This window comes from Equus caballus, chromosome 1 (assembly GCF_041296265.1).
Source record: "Equus caballus isolate H_3958 breed thoroughbred chromosome 1, TB-T2T, whole genome shotgun sequence".
NCBI lineage: Eukaryota > Metazoa > Chordata > Mammalia > Perissodactyla > Equidae > Equus > Equus caballus.
Genome location: NC_091684.1, coordinates 183,139,434 through 183,163,204, shown reverse-complemented (window position 1 = coordinate 183,163,204; position 23,771 = coordinate 183,139,434). Strand labels below are relative to the sequence as shown.

The window sequence follows — 23,771 nt, the reverse complement described above, 5'->3', positions numbered from 1 at the left end:
CAGGGCATTACCTGGGCCCTGCAGAGTTGTTGAGTGGGGAGCAGCGTGGAAAACTCAGCCTGGTTTAGGATCTATCAGAAGGCTCATAGGGCCCAGGGTAAAACCAGTGCAGGTGGAATGCCAGGCAAAAAAGGAAGCAGAAGCTCCCCAACCTTCTGAGCATCCGTATTCTTCTTACTAAACACTTCAAGTTTTTATTTGGTTTTGGATAACTGCTTTTTGCTCTTGGTATCTCAGAATGTACTAATTTTACTTTTGGTTACTCTTCTCTGTCCCAGGGCTACCTTCTTCTGGGCAAGGCCAGTTGATCCTCACCATAGGCTGCAGCCTCTCAAGTCCCCTGGTGCCTATCTAGCATATTTCTGGTCTGGCCCACCTTGAACTTCTCGCTTTTGCTCCGGGATGGCCCCCTCCAGCTGTCTCCTCCAGGTCCTTGACCTGCTCAGCCTTTCAGCTCTATCTCACTGTCCAGAGCAGCCTCTGCCCTTGGGTCAGGGCCTTCAAAGGTCATGTGGCTTCACACAAACATCCTCAAGGCCCTGGAAAACATATCCCAACTTCCTTGAGGAAAGGAGGCATAAGAACCAAAGCAGCGAAAGCCACCTTTGGGGAATGAGAGCAGCGCCCCATAATTCTGCTGAGGTTTGTCTTTCCTCCCCGCAGGAAGAATAACAGGAGGGACCAGGTCAGCAGAAGAGGCAGATTCCTTACTTCCTAACACTGGGATATTGCTATCAACTAAACTTTAGACTTTATCAAAGAGCAGCCAAGAGGTAGAGGGCTTCAATCCCAGGAGGCCAGCACTGGAAGTGCATATCGTCAGGTGCATTGGTATTACAAAGAGAGCATGGGATCAAGAGTCACCGACACCTGGGTTCAGTTTTTGATCCACCCCTCACTAGCTAAGAGACTTTGGGCAAATCATAGACCATAAGCTTCAATGTAAACTGGTAACCTAATGTTACAAGATCTGTAATTTACTTTAAAATACTTCAGTATAATTTGTATGGTACACATGACAATTAATTTAAGCTTCATTTCTAGGCACAGCTAGCTAAAGTGATATCTGGAATATACAGTCCAGGTGTGAGGGGTATGTGCCAGCCAGCATATATCAATTGACATAATAACCATTGTTATTGATCAATAACCATTGTGGCAAGCTAGAAGTTAGAAATGGATTTTCCTTGGCAAAATTAAAGGTATTCAAGACATATGAGTTAGCTAAAATACAGTAGAAACACTTGAAAAAAGAAAGGATAAGAATCCTCAGATGTACCTCTTAGTGATGTTGTCCGAGGCTCGGGCCCTAATCTGTCCTTGTTTCCAACCGCTGGTTTAGAGGAATTTCTGATCGCATGATGCTTAGAAAAGGACACAGAATCCTACATCGAGTAAAGCTTTTAGTCCGTTTACAGTTGGAGCACCTAAAAGGAAACAAAACTGGGACTTCATCAAACCTACCGAACAGATCGTATGAAATATTTCGCACCTGCTTTGCTAGTGAATGGTCGTCAAATAAACATCTGTATGTGTGGTGAATCTTGGGCCGAGGCTCACGTGCGCTACAAATTGATAGCAAGGCTGTGGAAGAGCAGCTAACTGTCACCACCTCAAACTTCTTGGGTGGCTACTATGATTTACAAAAAGTCCCTGAGAATTGGATGTGATCAAATTGGCTTAAGGAAACTCAATTTCCATCCTTCATGCCCTACAGAGTTGTTGAGGCATTACATGTGAAAAGCTGATGGTAAACTCCAAAATCCAGTACAAACAGTATGTTTTTTTTTTTCATTTGTACAACCCAAGTTTCCCCAGGGCTCACCAGCCTGGAGGTACAAATGCAGTCACATTATTGGTAATGTCCTATGTTTTTCTGTTTCTTTCACTTATCTGCCTTACCAGGGTCTATCTCCCTGAAAAGAGGACCCTACATAGAATTTCATGACATTTCAGCATGGGTCTTACATGTGTGCACGCTTATTACAGCGCAGGCACCTTTGCCAGGAAGAGCTGATATTTCTGGACACCAGCAGGCTCCTCCCACTGATGCTCTAGAGCAGTGATTGCAGGGTGGGGTCTCACTCCACAGCAGATGCAAGGCAAACTTCTTTTTTTTTTGAGAGAACACACATCAAGTTTTATTGGGAGAAGAGGGTTATTTACAGGGGCAGGTAGAAGAGAGGGGAGTCACACAGGGTGGGAGGAGATTGTGGGTACAAGGCAGAGAAGGGGATAGGAACCATGCGTGTGCCCACCCCAACCCCGGGAATGGCAGAAGTGCAGCCAGGGCTCAGGAAGACGGGCAGGGAAAGGACCTCGCAGTGGGGCTGAGTCCCTGGGCTGGGGGACTCAGGAGCTTCTAAACACTGACCACCCTCAGAAGGGGATGGGGTGGGAGAGGGCTGCCTCTACACTTCCTCACAGGCTTAAGGCCTCTCGGGCTCAAAGGCCCCCAAAGTCAAAGTCAAAGTCTCTTTAGCTGTAGGGGGAGAAGGGGTTCGGAAGGAAGAGACGATGAAGAAAATATTAGAGTTTCTGTTTAACTTTTGTTTCATCCTTTTTAATTTTTACTGTTTGTGCATGTTTTATAAAATACATATTCATACAAGAGAGGGCTGAGACATTTGTTAACAGATAAGGATGTCAATCAAAAGAATTTGGAAATCTCTGGTTAGAACATTAGTGGATAGAGAGGACACGCCCTTCTTCCTCTTGTACAGTGTACTCTGCTAAGGCTGCCAAAGCAGCGGTCTTCTGCTCAAACGAGGGACAGGTTGTTTAGCAGAATAGCCCCTATGCACGGCCCACTTGCCCCTCCCCAGCTCTTACAGGACTCAGCCCTGAGTCCAGGGAGTGACAGAGAGAGAGGACACTTCCTTGTGACCCACATAATACTGGGCTCAGAATCACTCCACCCTCTGGTGATTTGAGCTTATTGTGGCTGACTCCACCTCTCTCAGGATGAGTTCTCTCCAGAAACCTCTTCTTCCCCTGGTGCTAATACACTTTGTCACCGATGGGACAGACCACCTATGCATCACAGACATAGGGCAGACATTCAGCAGACACGCCCAGACATGCCTGGAGCTCAGTGATGAAGGCAATTCAAGCTGAGAGGCTCCAGGCTCAACCACAGCTGACAGTATAAGGAATATTAACCCTTCATTTCTAAATCACATAATCATTTCCAAGGCAAAGGTTTACCGGTACCAGGAAACCCCCTCTAAGCAATTTTGTCTCTGGAGGGTAAATAACCCGTGTCAGCTTCCATAGTCAACACCTGTGGGGACAGTGTGATGTTAACTGTATAGTGTATTTTAATAACTGAGTGTCAACAGATTGCGCGAATTAAATCTGTGTTAGAGAAGCAAATGCACATTTTAAAATGTGGAATTTCCCTTGACAAGATTATGAGAGTTTTAACAGTAAGTTTTATTATTCACTGGGCCTGAAACAATTTTCTATGGAAACATTCTCCCCAAATTAGAAAGGAAGCATAAGGAAAATAAATTTGATATATAAATATTGGTCATGTGATTGACCAATGTGACTGGTTGTTCCTGTTCAATTTAGGGAAGAAGCGGGGTAGTTGGACAAGAGGCTGTAACAAGGCTTATTTGACTACCGAAATCCCGCAGGTCTGAGATTGGAACAGAAATTCTCCTCAAACAAGGCCAGGCAGTGAGGCTGACCACCAGTCCTCCTTTTACATTATGAATAACGGTCTCTACTGGCCACTCCTCAGAATTTCCTGTATCCCAGGCACTGGGCTAAGCGCTTTACATACAGTATGTCTAAACTGCACAATGCTTGACAAGGCAGGTACAATAAAGAAAAGCAGAGCCCAGAAAGGTTAGGCAACTTTCCCTAGGCACAGAGCTGGCACGTGACTGGGATTTGAACTCAGAAGATCTAACTGACCCCAAGCCCAGCTCACCAACATGCCACCTGCCTTCCTCATGGGAACCAGTCGTCTGAATCCTTCAAGGGGAAAAAGGGTTGCAGATTTGCTCTCTTGTGAACATTACTGTGAACAATGCCAGTGTTGTGGGCCACAGAGTTAAAACTGGCTCCTGTCCATTGGAATTCATTCAAAAGACAAATGAGAACCATGCCTGCAAAAAAGAAATACATTCTCGTGCTGAAATCAGCAGTATGTAATCCTTTTGAATCAGGATGTAGTAACTTTATATACCAACTTTGGGAACTCTCTGATCAGATAAACTTTTATTTCAAAGCGAAAAAAATACAAACTCTTTCCATCTAGGATAACATGCCTCTTGTTCACTAGAGTCCCCACCCAGTGCTCACACTGAGCCTCTTCCCTCTCTTCACCACAGCACACTAGCCACACTGGATACATGAGGTTGTCCTGGACACAGGCTTTAACAGAGCTGGAAAAGGTCCAGCGCACAGCTAGACAGACCCTAGGGATGGATGGGCCTTCCAGAAGAGAATTTCTAATAAAAGCAGGTCTATGGTTTAGAAAAGGGGAAGCCAGGAGGTGGGGGAACGTGACCTAAATCTATTATACAATAAAAAACTACTTGGGAGCCAGCTCTGATGACCTAGCGGTTAGAGTTTGTTTTGCACCACTGTGGCTCCACCCACTCTGGGTTTGTTTTCTGGACGTGGAATGACACCACTCATCTGACAGCAGCCACGCTGTGGTGGTGGCTCACACAGAAGAACTAGAAGGACTACAACTAGAATATACAAGTATTTACTGGGGCTTTGGGGAGGAAAAAAAAGAGAGAGGAAGATTGGCAACAGATATTAGCTCATGGTGAATCTTTGCCAGCAAGGGAGGGGAAAAAAATTATTTGGGGTTATCCTAAGATCATTTTTACCAAATCCCAGAGAGTTAGAAACTCTACGGGACTTGGTGACTTGGATGAGGGGAGAGATGGAACAGAAGGCTGAGGATGATGCCCAGGCTGTACCCTGAGGGATGGGACTAAGACAAGGGCTTTATTCCAGACAGGCAGTTCAGAAAGAGGAACAAGTTTGGAATGGGGAAGAGGATGAGATCATTTTAGGTGTGCAGAGTGAAGGTACTCATGGAAGATTTAGGAGAAGACATACAGAAGACAGGAGAAATAGAAGTCTGAATCTCAGGAAAAATAACCAGGGGCTAAAAATCTGAATTCATGAGTCATCAGCACATGGCTACAGGAGAAGCCATCAACAAGCACAAGACCATCCTGAGAAAAGGAGGAGAGTTAAAGATTTGCTCCTTCCAGTCTGGGACCAGACTCATGGTCTAATGGGAGTCATTTCAGACTAAATAAAACATTAAACTTGTTTACCTAGCAGGCATTAAATATATAGAACACTTGTGAACATTTAACCTCGGTGACTTTTTTAGCTCAAAGAATCTTACAGAATAAAATTTTAAAGCTATTTGTTATAAATTACATACAATTTAATACTTCATAGTTTTCATGAGAATTTTGTTACTGTTACTCTCAAAAAAAATATATAAAAAGGAGAATAGTTGAAGTAAATTTGCAGATGTCGGATGAATTATGGAATTATTGCTCCAAAGATAGTTAATTGAGGATGACACAAAAGACAACCTTCTTAGTTCCCCCAAAATGTCCCTTGGGAACCTCATCAAAAGCCTACATTAAGCCAGCTCTGATGGCCTAGTGGTTAAAGTTTGGTGTGCTCTGCTTTGACAGCCCAGGCTTGTTTCCCAGGCATGGAACCACAGCACTCATCCGGTGGTAGCCATGCTGTGGTGGCGGCTCATGTAGAAGAACCAGAAGAACTCAACAACTATATACAACTATGTGCTGGGGCTTTGAGCAGGGAAAAGGAAGAAAAAAGGAGAAAGATTGTCAACAGATACTCCGCACAAAAAAGCCTACACTGCCCTAGATGATAGGACTCCACTTCCCAGGAATCTGCCCCTTCTTGTAAGCATTTCTCATTTAGTCTATTTAGGCCCACATGTTTGTTTGTTGCTGAGGAAGATTCGCTGAGCTAACATGCATTGCCAATCTTCCTCTTTTTTTTCTTGAGGAAGATTAGCCCTGAGCCAACATCTGTGCCAATCCTCCTCTATTTTGTATGTGGGATGCTGCCACAGCATGGCTGCCAATGAGTGGTATAGGTCAATGCTGGGGATCTGAACCCATGAACCCATGCCGTGGAAGCAGAGTGCCCCAAACTCAACTACCAGGCCATGGGACCAACCCCGACTTGTTTGTTTTAATAGCTAAACATGTAGATATTTATGATTGAGGGAGCGCTATGAGGGTTACTAGCAACAGTATCATGACCAGTTACTGAGAGCCAGACATATATCAGGCCCCATTCTGGGAGCCATCAGCACTCTTCTCAGCAAGCCTGTGAGGCAGGCATTCCCCGCATTTCTATTTTACAAAGGAGGAAATTGAGCTCTGGGAGGTTGAGCAACTTGCCCAATCCACATTGCTAGTAGCAGAAAAGCAGAATTCAATCCCAGATTTGTCTGTCACCAAAGCCTCTGCTTACTCTTTGCACTACTTCACTAACTCACTCAAGGACTGACTTTCGTCACTGAATTATAAAAATAGCAAAGATTAACATTGTTATGATAATCAACAAATTACTGAGTTGAACTACATGAAACTGCTGATATTTGGCCACTTTTGACCTACAAAAATGGGAGTTCTATATGGTGTGCCCTTATGAAAGCATACACTGGTATTTTTTAAGAATGTCTGGAGCAGCAGTGTGAGTTTCTAAAAAGATTCCACACCCCAGAGGAACAGTTAAGGAGAACCAAAGATTTCACTCAGCTCATTAACAAAAAATACATGTTAGGGCTAAAAAAGAGAAAGAACACATAGAAAAGCATGTGTTTGTAAGATAAGGAAACTGTTAAAAAGTCTGCTATGAAAGACCAAAATTTGTTAAAGTGAAATGTTATGTAGTGACCATAGGTTAACCATCAAGAGTACTGTGAAACACAAGCTAATGAAGCACACAAGTGTGAAATTTAAATGGTGTATAAGTTAAAATATGTTTTCACCTACATGAGGGCACTAAGCAAATTTACAACATTCTATGGAATTTGGTAAAATCACAAGAATGAACAAGGGAAAGATATGGAGAACCCTGTAAGTGAGGCAAAAATTAGAGCTAAAAGGAGACAAATCATTTAAATTTAACCCTGTCATTTTATTGTGGAGAAAACTAATGTTCAGGAAGATTATGTCAGCAGGTACCGAAACTTAGGTTCCTTACTTCCGGTCCAGGGCTCTTTAAAATAGATCAGAATAACATGCTGTTTGAACACAATAATGTCCTTGTTGTGTATTGCAACTGGCCATGGCACGGACTGCAGATACAAGAAAATTTTCATGGGGCATAATTTTTAGCTTGTAGCAAGATGAGGTTGCTAACAGTAAATATATTAAATATGTTTCATAACCATAAAATAAAAACACTGTGAGTTTTAAAATTTAAAGGCATTACATTTTCTTCTCGGCCTGTTATTATTATGGTATAACCAGAACACTGCCTTCTCCCAGCATGTTTTTCTAATTGCTTTTGGATATTGTTTTGCCTTTTTAAACAGGAAGGCATTCTAAAAATAGGATGCTGTCAAAATGGTTTGAATTTCAAGGAAAAAAAAAAACCCTCACACCTGCTCACTGAGAAATAAATACTCAGTTCAAAATCATGACATTTAGAATATGTCTCTGGTATAAAATTCAGCTATAGAGATACACTGCTAAAAGACAGTTTGCCTCTAATTCAAAATAAATAGCAGAAATCAGCTATCTTAATTATTTCCTTCATTTATGAGGCTGTATGTTCTTCTGGCCAAACAACTGTGTTGTTGTATGCCTGTGCTTTATTTCTCATTAGAGCATTGCTTGCTTTATTTCTCGTTACAGCATTTCTAATAGCAACAGAGAAAGGTTGACTGCCCTGCCTTAGCATTCTCCCTATCTGATGTTTTCCTTGAAAATTCTTTCAAAATCCACCAACCCATCAACCAATCTGAGATTTACAGCTAAGCATTCATGGTTTCATCTCTTCCTGAAGGAGACTCAAATTCATTAAAGAGATAGATAGAAAGAAACAACTATCTGGAGAAGAACCAATGTATCTTTCAAATGACCTATGAAATGCCAGCTCCCTGGTAGAAACCCAATAGAGAGGAGGAACCCATCAGAGAATCCTGGGCAACACCCCTGCTTTCTATGGAAGAATTTAGAATAACTGGATGGTGCATGACATCCTCACCACCAGCCACGAGGGCTTCTGGCATGCTGTCTAGAATAGCAAGAATCACTCAAGGGTGTTGAGAACCTTGAAAAGCATCACTGCAAAAGAGAACTCATTTTCTACACACCGAGTACAATCCTTGTGCCTCCCTCATAGTGTTATGTGAAGTCATTTATTCTTGCAACATTTATTGAGCACCTACCAGATGTCAGGCGCTATCCTAGGAGCTAAAGAAAGACCGATGAACAAAAGACACGAAAACCTCTGCCCTCCTGCATCTTGCTTTATATGAAGGGGGCACAAACAACAAATAAGTAAAATGTGTATTTTGCAGATGGGGATAAGTGCTATCCCCAGGGATAGGGAAAGGAAATTAAGTGAGATAATATACATGCGTAGCACAGTATAAGCATTTAAAATACATTAAAGGGTTCTTCTTTCCACTAATAAAAGCTCTGAAAGTTATTTCCTTGGTTTCAGGATTGGAGGTGAGGAGAAATTATATTTCTTCTTGGGGAGTAATAATCTTATTCCACTAAGTCTGCATAGTGAAATAATAATAATTTTTATTTATCAACAGCCTGCTTTGTGCCAATAACTTTACATAAAAATACTTCATTTCATCCTGTAAAATGGATATTCTCCCCATTTTATAAAGGGAAAATGACACTCTAAGAAACTCAAGATCGCCGATCTAATAATTTTACGTTAGAGCTGAGATTTAAAGGTAAACACACCTAGCTCCAAAATCCACCCTGCCAGGCTCTGTTCTATAATGTTTGGGTTTGAGGTGTCAGGGGTTGGAGTGGATCAAGAAGGGAAATATGGCTATTGCTCCCAGGGGACCCCCCCCCCCACCCCGGGCACCTCCCCTACCACTAATCTCCTGCACAGAGAATATCAGTCTTTATACATATGTGTCCATGCTGGATTTTAGGATTCTAAAACTCAAAATGGAAACCTCTCATTTGCGTTTAGCTATTGCAAAAAAACACTTTAGGTTTGGTAACGTGACGTTTCCATTGCTATTTGAGGTTCTAGAGTATCTCTGAAAGGGAGCATTTTGTTTTCTCCTCAAGCTGTTTGACAGCATTCATTTTACTCCTTCTTGTTGGGTATCTGAGCACACGTGGTATTTACACAAGGATGGTGTTAAGATCTAGCATCTCAGAACCAGAGAAAAACATCATGCTAGAGACCAAGATTATTGCCATTTTCTAAAAGAATAATAAAAAATAAAATTAAAACAAAACATATGAGTTTATTCACCTTTACAGCAAACAAACCAAATAATACTAACCAGAGCAAAGAACAAAAGGAAAAATTCTCTAAGTAAAAAATACCATGATGAAACGTGGCCCTTCTTCAGCTGCGTATGTTACCTTTTTCTTAGTCTTCTGCCTCTTAGCCTATCCCTTTTCAGTTTAGTTCACTAAAATTCAAGTGTTTAAAAGTCATGTTATCACTTATTTACTACTAAATTAGTGAAAACCGTAGTATCTTAATTCACCAGTCTGATTCTTTACTAGTTCTGTGAGCAATCACACCTGTTTCTGTGGTTGTTTTTATCTTTACCTTTATTTTCCGATCCGTCCTTTCTCTTCAAGCAGCTGCCCTGCTGAGACAGGTATTCCCCTAGTGTTCTGGAAGCCGCGTGCCACGCCCAGCCAAGGCTGAAGACATGTCCCTCTCTCCGGAGCCTTGCTGTGCTGCCCACCTTCTCGCCACCCTCTCCTCCTCACTTTTACTTATTTTTAATTGAAAATGCAATGTAATAATAACACCAAAGGATAAAATGTTTTTAAAACTACCTTTACACACCTGTTTTCATTTTTGCATATAGTCTTCTACCACTTAAGGCCCTGCTGTTTTGGTTATTTCTAGTTGATGCCTCACACAGATTGCCTGCAAGAGTGATTAATATGAGTTTTAAAGAGTCATTCCCTTTTAATTGACACAAAAACAAAAAACAGGTTAAATGCAGTGCAATATTTGAATTAACTATTAAAAGCTAAATGTAAACAGATTACTTCACAAGGAGAGCTGCAGTGTCATTTGGTTTCAGATGGGCTATTTTTATGCTAATGTAATGGGAACAGACAGTGGCAGGGGAGATGGGGGTTTGGGGGGCTGCCGGTGGGGAGGATTGGGGTGGATTCAGAGCTGTCCCAGAAGGTGACAGTGATTGGAGACTGGTGGGGTAGAAACAAACTATGAGCACTAAGAACTGAAAAAGCTGACAGCGGAAGGGAAACAATGATTTTGAGTGGGCAGGGAAACGAAATGAGCTGTTTAAGAAAATACGTTTAAATCAAGGAATTGAATGAAAAGAACAGAAGATGAGAGGGCAGCCCTGGTATGCCTGCAGTTCGTCTCAGAGTGCCTCCAGAAGAAGGGAAGCCCTAATCAGGACCTCCTACAAGCAGAGCCCAGACAGCACGGTGTTAAACCTACAACAAGGTCTCCAAGTAATATACGTGAGCATGCCTTTAGTCTTCCTAATTTGTAAAGTGTTTGTTCCTTGAGCACACGATCTTGCACGTGGCAGACATTTGACACATTCGTTGATTGTTAACTACTGGTGACATTATCTGCAAAAGCTGGCTTTACAGCTTGTACAGTAGTTGACATGGTGGGCACTAGGATTGTTCAGGGCACCAAGTAAGGCCTTGAGTCCTTGGGGCTTGATCCTTGGAGAAGACTCTACCCCCCTTAGTCCTCTGAGAGGTGACAAGGGCCCCTTATGGATTTGTCAGGTCCTTATTTACTGTCATAGAGCCAAAAATAAGTAAATAAGATTACCTTTTTCCTGTGCAGCAAGCGCCACAATTCATATTAAATCTCTGACAACTCTCTGCATCTCTGTAGATTAATACAGCCACTTCCCACTGTGACATGATGGGTAAGAATGCTTCACCTATTATAAGGTCAGGGAGTCTGTCACCAGCATCTCCTTATAAACAGTAATGGCAGATCTGGACTTAGGAACATTAGCATGGCTGGAACTGCCTTGATGGAGAAGGGTTCATTATAAATATTGACTGTAATTCCCTTTTTAATTAAAAAAAAAAATGTGGAACTCTTCCTGCAGTAATACAACCTCAAATTATAGGCCCCCAGCCTCCTGGAAAGAAAGAATAGAAAAAAAGGATGGTGCTAAAAAAATGCCCAGCCAGCGTAGAAATCTTGTGTAATTCAAATGAGAGTTAAACAATGAAGGTGATAAAAGTAATCAAGTAGTAAACAAAGGGCAGGAGAATTAAAATAAACAATGAACCAATAGGGTAGTTAATTAGCATGCTTTGTAAAGAAGATTTGATTTCTCCCCAGAAAGCAATGATGCTGACAAATAAGCCTGACTACCAACTATCTTCAGGTATAATGTAATATGTCCCCCATTGCCTATAAAAGAAATGCCACTGAATTACTGGGCATGGTGCTGAATTGCCACAGACGCCTCTAAATTACCATGCATGGGGCCTTTGCTCTGGGTTGTTCTCACAATGGTCCTTTAGTTTTTTCAAGCTCCACAATTTCTATTTGAATTGTTCCAGAGCAGAAGTCTCAAACTCAAACACCCACAGGGCTCAGGCAGTAGCAGTCGGGGTAAAAGGATGGGAGCAGGGGGAAACAATGATGAGCTGGAGAATACTGCTCCACCTAAGGCAGTCAACTCTCACCAAATAAGCCACGTCATCTAATTCTTAAAGAGCAGCTTGAAATTCATACTCGTGTGTCAATTTTTTATATCGAAAGGGCGATACAGGACTGGCTACATAATTTGCAGGGTCCAGTGCAAAATGAAAAGGCAGAATCCCTTCTTCAAAAATTATTAAGAATTTCAAGATGGCAACAACAGAGCATTAAACCAAGTGTGGACTCTTCTAAGCGCAGGGCCCTATGTGACGGCAGGCCAGGTTCAGCCCCTGAGTCATCCAGTTTGAGACCCTGTTCTAAATGTTCCACATTCTCTCCCTATTTTCCCTTGTGACTCAAAGCACACAGTTGTAAGATGGCTAGAAAAGTCTGGAGCGTGCCCTATCACTGAAAAACAGAGATAAACATGGCTGGCGGCTTACCAGGGAAACAAAGGCTCTCCTCGGTCCTCACCAAATCTTAAAACCAACGGGAGGATTCAGCTGCTGACAGGTATGTGCTTGTGGAGAAGAAAGCTTCCACCTTATTAATCCAAAATACCTAAAAGTCAGTTGCTATAACGAAAGGCCTATAAAAAGTGATATTCCCCTGAAAAGCCTTCCCACTCATGGCCCATCTACAGAGTTGGCCATGTCCAATTGCTATCAAAGAGGAATAGTCAATCTGCAAGTGACTGTCACAAGTGAGACACACCTTACATGCATGAACATGTGCCTGAAAAATGTCATGAAAACACAGTCATAGTCTGGAATACATTAGTTCATATGATGGTTGAGAGAAATGTTTCCTATTTAAAGTGATGTTTGTAAGGCATACCAGAGTGAGTGGACAGGCTGCTCAGGGCTGGAGATGACCCCCACGCCTACCCTCATGTGGCACACACCTCCACTGGCACAACGGCTGCGATGTTTGATTTAGAGGGTTCTCTGGACAAACAGTTCCTAAAGGTGAGAATTATCTTTTCCAAAAATGAAAAAAATATTCTCTTCTAAATTGATCTGTCATAATCATTTCGTATTTCCATATGTCAGGTTTATGTCAATTGAGACAGTCATGTACTTTTTGGTTGATCACAATTATACTTTTCAGATTAGCTGATACCAACAAAATGCTAATTGACACATTGGCTTTGTCCATATCCAGCAAGATTCTAATCCAAACCCAGGCAGAAAAAAACCCAAAGTTATTATTCAATGTAGTGATTTTACCTCCACCTGTAGACCGTATGCATATGCACCTATACATTTGTGCAGAGATAATGGGTTTATCTATTAGCACATGGAATCAAACTAAATAGAAATATTATTACAGTATCAGAGAGAATAAACTATGCCCCTATAAATCTACCTGTTTGTTTTTGTCTCCCCCTCTAGAAGGTAGTGGGGGAAGAGATTTGGCTCTGTCTTGTTCACTCCTATATTCCCTAACATTGCTGGCACACAGCAGATACTCAGTAAATTCTTGCTGAATTGAATTGAATCCATAAGATCAAAATAAATTATGATTCACTGATTCTGGTGTTGGAAATAGAAGGAAATCAGAGACATGTAGCAGGACTACCAACTCCCCTAAATTCCACTGGCTCCCAGAGTCACTGCACCCAGTAACTGTTGCTTTCTGATCAGCCCCTCATTCCTGTAAGCCATGCAGACCCGAGCTTGAAGTAGGCTGGGACAAAGGTTAACTTCTTCCCAGAACCTAGAAAAGGCTAATGAGCTCTGTGGAATAATATTTCTAAGCATTCACCATACCGGAATCAATATCAATGTGCTGTCAGTGTGTGCATTAGCCCCACAGTCAAACAAAGAACCGCCCTTAGAGCCCAATAATGACGCTGAGCGTGGATAGCTGGGGATGGGCAGATGATGCCAAGATGACCGTATCAGCTCTCCTCAAGCACAAGGCCTCCAGGATGTTGCCTGAGACCACCACTCTCGTACTTTGTCAGAGATAAGCAGCTTTTGGATTTAGCCACTGATACACTCAGCAAAGTAACTCTCTTTTTATCTTCTTGACCCAAGAGATGGATTTGGAGTACACCTTCCTGGCTGTGAGAGAAGTTTCCTCTTCTACTCTTTGCCTGGTGTTCCCAGGGAATGCAAATGTCTTAAAGTTAGCAGAGCACTACATATGTACATATGTAGCTGATAAGACAAGTACAACAAACTTGAATCCTTACTGACTCAGGTAAGATCTGCTTTTAGTATAACTCCATCATGCCCGTGCTCATTCGTGTAGCATCTCCCATACACAGATCTCGCTAGAAAGATAAGTCAAGAAAGGGTAGTGGGAAAAGGTCTGAGCCTCAATTCTGCATTACTTACATCTCTAGGATGAGAGTAGGACTGACCAAGACTCATGCTCATCCCTGCAGTAAAACTGATCTTCATGTTATAAACGGGATCTCCTTCTATATGTGAAATCTGATGTTCCAATTAGAACAAGAAGGGGCGGGGTGAGTGGGATAGAGTAAACATGACTGCTCTGTATGGCATACAGTTAAGACATCACATAACTAAGATGACTGTGGGTGATCATGTGGGCGTCACAGTCAAATCGCATTGGTTTAGGATCCCGGCCCAATCACTTATTAACAATATGACCTTAGGTAAATTTGTTAACCTGGCTAAAACTTGGTTTCTGGAAAATGTGAAAAATAACACCTAATCCTATAAAGTGAGATTGTTGCTCTCTACCACATAATGTCATTAAAAGGGCTACATAAGACATACACAATGTTTAGTCCAGTGCCTGATACATAATAAGAACTGAATAAATGATAGCTGTGGTTGTTATTATGATTATTTTTATCAACCCCACCATGGCCTAGTTATCCACAAACAATTAACTTCTTTGTAGCTCTGTAATTCGGTAACGAAAGCCATAACCAAAAGCGTGGAGGAGGTAAGTTCCTTTTAAGCTTTCCATGGTCTAAACTTGGCCACACAGTAAATATGGTCTTGATGATCTTTCATTTATCACTGTGAAACAAAATTCTTTAAATTCTAGAAAGTTTCAGTGAAACCCCACTAAATGCAGCCACACAGCAATCTCTCCCTTCCCCCATCCACACACACCCCATCTACCCCTTGGGGATATATTAAAACTAAGGCAACTGAAATCGCCTCAGCCAGTAATTAAGACACGCAGCTAATCAGAGAGCAGCACAGGCTGTGGCCTTGTGCAAAGAAACTGAGCACCCAGGATGACGGCTCCCATTACTCGGGCTTTGTTCTCCTGGAGCAAAAAGAGCACAAAAGCATAAAGTTGAGGAGCTGCAAGTGCATTTGAATGTTTGCAAGGGTGAGGGGAGATCACAGGCTCCTCTGAATTGGGAGGATCTTCCACCAGACAACTGCGTCAGCCCACACCCACCAGCGCCTTCCCCACCCTCCAAGCATGACTCCACTTTTTCTAACACTGCCCTAAGTCATCCGGCTTCTGCGACTTCCAGTAATTGCACAGATCACCCATGATGAAGCGGCTGAGAGCACTATTAGACAAAAGAAACAAAAATGAAGCAAATAGAAAAGTCATTAAAATATTGCCTTTGGTTATTTTTCCTCCTAGCAATTCATGTCACCAAATAAATCTTTCTTTTCCTTGGAAGTAATACTTCAAAAGAATTCCAGTGTGCACTGACTGGTTTTCTCCAGACTCATAATCCAGCCACTAGACACACTTTCCCTTCCCCCACCATCTAGCACTCCTCCCTGTCACCTTAGAGCTTCTGACTTAGCTGTGTTCATACCCAGAAGTCCCAGCAGAGCTTTCTGTTCACATTATGTGACATAAAAAAGCAGGCAATGAACAATCCATGCTCCTAAGTGCTTGTGATAAAGCCAGGCTGAGCTGACCTCTCCCATCCCATTCAGCTGCATGTCAGCCACATAAGCTTAAAGGACCGAGAGGAGCATGTGTGTGATGTGTAGCAACAAACTAATTAAAATCTGAGGTCTTTCATTCTAGCTGGTGCCTAATGGGACCAATATGCTCGACTCTGTGCAAAAAAAAAAAAAAAAAAATCACTCCAAGCTGGCTAGAGGTATTGCTTTTCCTGCTTCCTATGATACATTTCCTTTAGGCTCAATAAACAGCCTAAAAGAAGAGGAACTCAGGCGTTGCCATTCTTTCCTGTAAGACTTTTCAAATGAAAACTATAAGCTTGGCAGCACTGAGCCAAAAGACCACTCCCTGATTCCAAGTGGACATATTGATCAATTGAACTGACATGTGCCTCTTCCTTTCTCTCCCTTCGTGGCAATCAGCTGTACCAGGGAAATCCATTTCATTTCCCAAAACAAAAGGCAACAGACTGCTCCTCATCTGACACTGTCAGATCATATTTTTTAGAAAAAATATTTATAATGCAGATGCCTGAAGACAGAGTGAGGAGTTGAAATGAGCATGTACATGTTTATCTGGAGTTTCAGACTGGAGCTGAGGTTATCACCAAGCCCAGAGATCTGTATTTGCCACAGTCACTGAGGACCTGTGATTTATTCATCTTACCAGATTCTGGTTAAAGTTAAGCAAGAGACAGCAACACCACCACCACTTCCAGAGACGCCCCTCAGGGTTACCCTTCACTGCAACTGCCGCAGAGGAGACTTGTTACAAGTCAGCCTGCAAATAACTCCAGCTATTTTAGAGACCAGCTAGAGAAGGAAAAACATCGTGGCAGTCTTTCAACTAACTACGAAGGACTGCCGTACAAATCAAACGCTCCAGTAATTTCATCTGGTTTGGGTCTTTATGTTTTTAGTAAATTCTGTCTTGAACATGCAAGCGATCCCCTTTCACATTAGGGATATGTCAAATGCTTATTCAGCATTCATTCCTTGCCATGAAGAAACTGAAACTCAACCGAGGTAAATACTGAATTTCATACTGCAAATCACTTAATATTTCATAAATCACAAGAGCAAATAGGGGACCAATTAGCTCTGCCCCATAAAAAAGAAACGTATATCTTTACAATGTTTAAATACCGTGAACTACTCATTTTAGAGCCTACTTGGGGCTTTGCAATAGAAAATTACCTTATGTTTATGAAAAATTCCATGAGAACACTAAAAATAACAGGCGGAGATAGAACAAGAATAATTCTACATATTTTGATTCCTCTGTGACTCTTACAGGCCTTTGTCTTAACCCAGCAGCCTGAAAAACAGCTTTAGGTAAAACAGCCCTTCTTTCCCCAGACCATTTTAAGCAGACAACATCCCCCCATCTCCGCCTTAGCAGACACTGACTAACCAAGAAAACAGCCATGCGATTAAGGCCCAGACGTTTAACACTCACCATCTCCTGGTCCCACCGTCTTCTTTTGATGTTTACAGCACATCTGTAGGATGCAATACTAGGAGATGCCTTGTTTGACCTGCTGCATGATGCTGTGACATCAGTTCAGATGATGCAGCTCATTATGGGAAAGACTGCTGTTGCTATGACAACTGGGATGTGCTAGGAATCCTTGCTGCATTTCCAGTGGAGCCTGAGACAATACGGAAGCCCTGTAAGAAACAGACGATATGCAAAATTTAGACCAAAGGAAGAGGATCTCTCATTGGACTAAAATCCATAGGTTTAAAAGGGATTTCCCTGAGGCACTTCAGAAAAAGTAAAAATTACCTCCTACTTTGTTGTTATACATTTAGAAAAGGTGGGGTGAGTGGGTATAGATTTAGTACTAAGCAAATAAAAACTCAAACGCACAATGTTTCTCTTTTAGGCAACTTGATCACTTTTTCCTCCCTGGACAGCATTACGATACCTTTTTTTAAAGTTATTAAAAAGAATTTTTGCTCATTTGTCAAAGACAAAGAGAACAAAGCCAGGAGCAGAAAAAGAATTAAAAATCAAATATAAACAGCTCAGAAAGAGATTCTAATTCTAAAGTAAATAGGTTTTAATTCTCAAAATATGGCAAACTCCCACCAACGAAGTCTGCCCTGATCATTTCCTCTGATGGACACCAACCCACAGCACCTTCACATGGAGAGCAGCCCCCACTCTCACCTGAGCATTCGACAGGCACGTGGAAGAAGATTTAGAATCCAGAGGGCACACCACGCCACCTTCAACTTCTAGGGCCCCTTCCCTTGGCCTGCAGAGAACCCGTTCCACTCACAGCCAAAATACAAGAGAGTCTTTTCTGGTACAAAACCTGGTAGTTGGACCAAGTGGCAGACCTGCTAGAAACTTCCTAAATCATAAGCATTCCAAACACTGAGGTTCTGTTTTCCTATCTATGGGGCAACAAGATGCACAGAAGGAAATTACTCACGCCCCCTCCCCCTTAAAGGCTGCAACTGTGTGAAAAGCCACACTTAAACAAGACACAGTGAGGTATTTCTCCAGCTGGTAAAAGAAAAGCAAATCTAAAGCAGTCATTTCTTTCCACTGCCGAGCAGAAACAAACATTACGCGGTAAGAACTCGGGGGAAGGAGACAGGGCCAACGCAGCCATCTCCTGCATATTTAATACTCTCAGACCATGGATAGAGACAGAATCGAGCTGACCTACATCCACTCCATGTTCACAACTCTGGGGAAAAACAACATTCAAAAAGCCCCAAATCTAATGAGACAATTATATTGTCCCCTCCTACTTGAGATTTTAAATGGCATTGTTAACTTACAGCATGAGGGATGGGGGTATGGAATGGCAGGAGGAATTCAGGCAGTGCCTCAGTAAATGGGAGCTGATAAAACGCTTGAGAGGTGCCAAGATCCTAGCAGGGTGCACCATCAGCATGCCCACAACATCCCTGTCCTGGATAGATTGTTCTTGCTTCACCTAATGAGGAATTGAGAGAAAAAAAGCAAGAGGGGAAACGGCCTGCCCAAGTCACTCACACACTCAGTCACGGGCAGAGCCTGACTCCCAGCCTTTATCTTAGACCACATGCCACACTGAAGGAAGTAACAGCCAGCCTCTCCAGTGCAAAGAGCACTGATCTGGGATTCAGGACACCCAAGTCTTAATGCCACTTCCTCCAGTGAGCATCTGTGTGACATCGGGCCAATCAATTAAACTCTCTGGGCCTCAAGTTTTTCATCTGCAGAGATGATGGATTTAGCTAACAACCATGGTTTTCAAGTCTTTTTGTTAGTAGTGTAACCCTTTCTTCTAACGATACAGACCCAAGCTGGGCTGCTCTGGTTGAGAAAGGGTAAGAAGCCCAAAGTCAAGACTAGTGAGCCCTTTTCAATGCCCACGCCCTTCCCCACCCCCATCTGCTATGATCTGACCCCTGAAGGCACCTCTGAAGAACTCAGTCTCTGGGGAAGACAGAGTGAAAGTCATGGGTCTAGAACAGTACTATCAGTAGCTGAAATCCCATGGTTCTATAAAAAGGAGAGAGCAGGGTGGGATCAAGTACTCCAGACTCCAATATGGCTTCGCAGAATGAGCAGAATCTTGTCAGTCCCCTTTGCCAGAAGCAAATCATTTGTTTGGTGGGAAGAGATGGATGGTTCATCAAATCTGAGGCCAGGTCAGACTTTTGACAACCTGAACTGGCTGAATAACTGACCCACAAAATGGCCTGGATTGTCCAAACACGTGGACCCATAAAGCAGAAGCAAGTCAAGAAGTATTTTCATGGCTTGTGAATGGGCCAATAGTAACTCACCTTGCACTTCCCCGTGGCCATTCTCACTGCCCCACATCCTCACCTTGTGGGGTTTTTTTGGTGAGGAAGATTGGCCCTAACATCTGTGCCAATCTTCTTCTACTTTTTGTATGTGGGACACCACCACAGCATGACTTGATGAGCAGTGTTTAGGTCTGCTCCCAGGATTGAACCCATGAACCCTGGGCCACAGAAGCAGAGCACGCAAGCTTAACACTGCACCACCAGGCCAGCCCCTCACCTTGTGTTTTTAGGACTGCATGGGATAATGTACACCAAAGCATCTGGAAAGCAGAAGCATCATAGAAATGTCGAATCTGGTTAATATTGGAATTAACAGCCCACTTACCCCAATCAGTGGAGGCTCTTTAGTTTTCACCTATAGGTCTAGCAAGATTCTGGACTCTGGAATAAGTTGGTTAGGAAATGGTTTACAAAATCTGCAGAGATACCAAAGAGGATTTACCCCTTACCACTCACTTCAGATGAAGTCAGAGAAGGTAAGGGACAGGGAATCCTCCCAGAAGACAGAGCCAGGGCCATGGGCAGAATGGACAAACAGCTCCTCTTGGAGAACAGTCATGGCCACACCAGGGAAACTTCCTTACTTCCAGGTAGCTGTTTTTACTAACCAAGGGTCATTTTAACCCCAAGTAATGTTGCTTAGCAATATTACTGACATTTCATCATTTTCAGGTTTCCAGGGGAACCGAGCTACAGAGTTAACCAAAGGTCAAATTCTCATGCAGAAGTAGAAACGGTTTAGTTAATCTTCTACCGACAGTGCCCAATTCTGGCTTCAAAACTGACCTTCGTTCACAAAATATACAAGTATTCGAACACTCCCACCACATACCTATACCCATATACTCATGCTGCTGTGGATGCTGCTTCAATCAGTACACTTTACGTACTTTCTGAGAATATTTGGAGGTCAAAAGTATTTGGACACCAAAGATATTTGGACCCTAAACTACAGTGGACATTTGTGGCTCTTATTGTTGTTGAATGCTCAGCATCCCTTCCACTTTCTTTAGGTAACATGCAAAGCAAAAATTTTTGCCGGACAATTATTAATCACTGGTGATCAGAATAGAACTTGGTGATCAGAACAGAATAATAATGATACATAAACTCAAGTTATTATTGTTGTTACCTGATGTTTGGATATATTATTTCCTCTCAGATATCACCTCTTCCACATTCTAACTGATCTGCTTTGGGTAGGAATCCAACCAAGGATGCAGAATGTCACTCAGTCTTAAGCCAATCAGTTTGTTATAGCCCCATGACCTACAGAAGTTAGTTCAGAGATGGGTATGGGACCCCACTGAAGCCAATGAGATCAATGAGACATTTTAATGGAAACCACTATTGGCTCCTGGTTTTGAAAATGAACGGATGTCAAATCTGAAGCTGCCCATGCATTTTGCACTCATAAGTGAAGACGCTGTCTAAGAATAAAGACAACAAAGGGCAGAGCAGAGCTGAGTTGAGACACAAGAAATTGAGTTCTGGTGACACTGCGTGAGCCAGAAATCAGCCCTACTCTGGCTCTGTAGGTTACAAGAGCCAAAAGCTTCCGTCAGTATGTTCTGGGGTTTCAGCGCAGTAAACAGAGACCTAATGGATCCACAAAGCCATCGGGAAAACTGCATAAAGTATAAGTTGGCACCATTAGCATGCAGCTTCTTTGGAAGGGGAATAAAAAGTTTAGCTTCTGGAGTGGTTCATGAGCCTTAGCAATGGGAACCCCTCACAGGGCTGGTGGGCAGGACCAGAAATGGCAAGACCTGCTCGCAAGAAAAATGCAAGGCGTTATTCATCTTTTCTCTGGACATTCCTAGATTTATGACAGTGACCTCACACCCCAGTCAGCCTGAACCCCATTCCTCTGTCCTTTCCCTGACAAAGTTCCCACCAGCAAAGGCCAAAAAGCCCAGGGAGGGTAGATTAGATTCTGAGTGACACCTTGATTTGGAGCCTGAAGTCGACCTTGGGGTGATTTTGTCCACTGGCCCCAACCAGTTCAGAGATTTCCCCGCCATCCTTCTGAATTTAAGATTGTCTCTTGCCTGGCTTTATAGAGTTAGTATGGTTTGCTGCTTCACTGAGATTGAACTCCAAACACCAACATTTGACAAAACCTGCTTTAACGTGCTTGCGGAAGCACTGTTGTGCTGCTTTATATTGCTGTTGGTGGTGCCGGCAGTCCATTTTGATTTCTAGCAACCCTCTGGGGCAGAACCCTGCCCAGTGTTTTTGCGCCATCCTCTCACCTTCCAGTGCAACATCAGACAATGCCGCCACAATATGACCACTGACAGATTGCCAGTGCTGTGGCTCCCTGACCAGGAAACCAACCCGGGCCGCGGTGGTGAGAGTGCCAAATCTTAACCGCTAGACCACCAGAGCTGGCTGCTGCTTTATGTAAGGAAAGGAAAACATTCATATGCTTCAGCATATGAAGCAGCGGTTTACGAGCTGTTTAAACTCTGCTCTGGTATTTCTAGGGCTTTCCTGTTTGAGTATTTAATTTTGTCGTAGGTCTTAATCTTGCCTGCTCAGGTAGACAGCTCTTTAGGGTACTAACCATATCCTGGGCTACTTCTGATTTCCCCATAACCTTTAGCACACTCCTAGGCATAACTAATTCCTTAATAAATCCTTCTTAATTCTTACTTTTTTTTTTTTAAAGATTTTATTTTTTTCCTTTTTCTCCCCAAAGCCCCCCGGTACATAGTTGTATATTCTTCGTTGTGGGTCCTTCTAGCTGTGGCATGTGGGACGCTGCCTCAGCGTGGCTTGATGAGCAGTGCCATGTCCGCGCCCAGGATTCGAACCAATGAAACACTGGGCTGCCTGCAGCAGAGCACGCGAACTTAACCACTCGGCCATGGGGCCAGCCCCAATTCTTACTTTTTTTTTAAGTAACATTATTTCCATTCCAGGGAACGACAAATTTCCTAGCAGCTTTTTCTTTATCACTCCAGAGTTTGAAATGGTATAAGATTTTACTAAGGCTTATATGCATACATCTTTTTCCCTTCCTTGGTTGTCTAAAATAACAAAAAGTAATTTGCTACTGAGATCTGACCAAAAATGATAAAGCAAGCCAGCAAGTCAACACCTACCAAGTATCATCAGAGATAGAAGGAGTAGTGGTCATGATACCGATTTCAAGTTATTTACAACTGAGTCTTAGAACTAACATAGCATTTCCAGCCCACACTGTCTTTTAAACTAGACTCCTCCCCTTACCTAAGAAAAATTATTAATAACTAACCCTCGTTTATAAATATTCTCCCAGCATAAACATAATACATTCTAGAAAGATGGGGTTTTCCAAGATAACTTTAGTCAGAAAAAGTCATACCTTTTTCTACGAGGAAAAAAAAATTACATCATATCTTCATAAGCAAATTCCTACAGTGCATAATACATTAAAGAGTTCACTATAACAAGGTGACAAGTGGTTCTAGTAAAAGATATTTGTTTATAGGGTACAAACATATTTTTGGGGGGGCTGGCCCGGTGGCACAGCGGTTAAGCGCGCATGTTCCGCTTCTCGCTGGCCTGGGGATCGCAGGTTCGGATCCTGGGTGCGGACATGGCACAGCTTGGCAAAAGCCATGCTGTGGTAGGCGTCCCATGTATAAAATAGAGGAAGATGGGCATGGCTGTTAGCTCAGGGCCAGTCTTCCTCAGCAAAAAGAGGAGGATTGGCATAGTTAGCTCAGAGCTAATCTTCCTCAAAAAAAACACTTTTTTTAGTGAATAATCCAATTTAATAAATGCACTCTTAAAACTCAGCTCTCTATAGGGGCCGGCCCAATGGCGCAGCAGTTAAGTTCGCACATTCCACTTCACCGGGGTCGAGGTTCACTGGTTCGGATCCCAGGTGCAGACCTATGCACCACTTGTCAAGCCATGCTGTGGCAGGTGTCCCACACATAAAGTAGAGGAAGATGGGCACGGCTTTTAGCTCAGGGCCAGTCCTCCTTAGCAAAAAAGAGGAGGATTGGCAGCAGACGTTAGCTCAGGGCTAATCTTCCTCAAAACAAAAAGAAAACTCAGCTCTATATAAAGCACAGAGTTACATACCATTGGTAAATAATCTTCATTTGCTAGGGTGCTAGGGTACATTGCCTCGTAAATGCTTCTTTACCTGAGTTTGTCAAACTTACAGACTGAATCCTTCCTTCCATTCTCCATCCCCTGGCCAGCTAAAGACATGCAATCGAA

At 42.7% G+C, this 23,771-nt stretch overlaps 1 protein-coding gene across 7 annotated transcripts in view; it reads right to left on the bottom strand.

Moving 5' to 3' along the window:
* Window positions 1-23,771, bottom strand: part of AKAP6 (A-kinase anchoring protein 6) — a 509,527-nt gene that overhangs the window by 439,827 nt on the left and 45,929 nt on the right. For 2 of the 7 annotated variants that reach the window (XM_070241754.1, XM_023623662.2), the window contains exon 2: window positions 17,191-17,402. Coding sequence is in view for 2 of the 7 variants with exons in the window: in XM_070241805.1 (XP_070097906.1) it covers window positions 17,191-17,193 (3 nt within the window). In the remaining 5 variants the exon portion in view is untranslated. Of the gene's footprint in view, window positions 1-1,279; window positions 1,428-17,190; window positions 17,403-17,907; window positions 18,293-23,771 lie in introns of those variants that run through there. The other 5 variants (XM_070241805.1, XM_070241808.1, XM_070241797.1 and 2 more) reach the window with 4 other exon arrangements.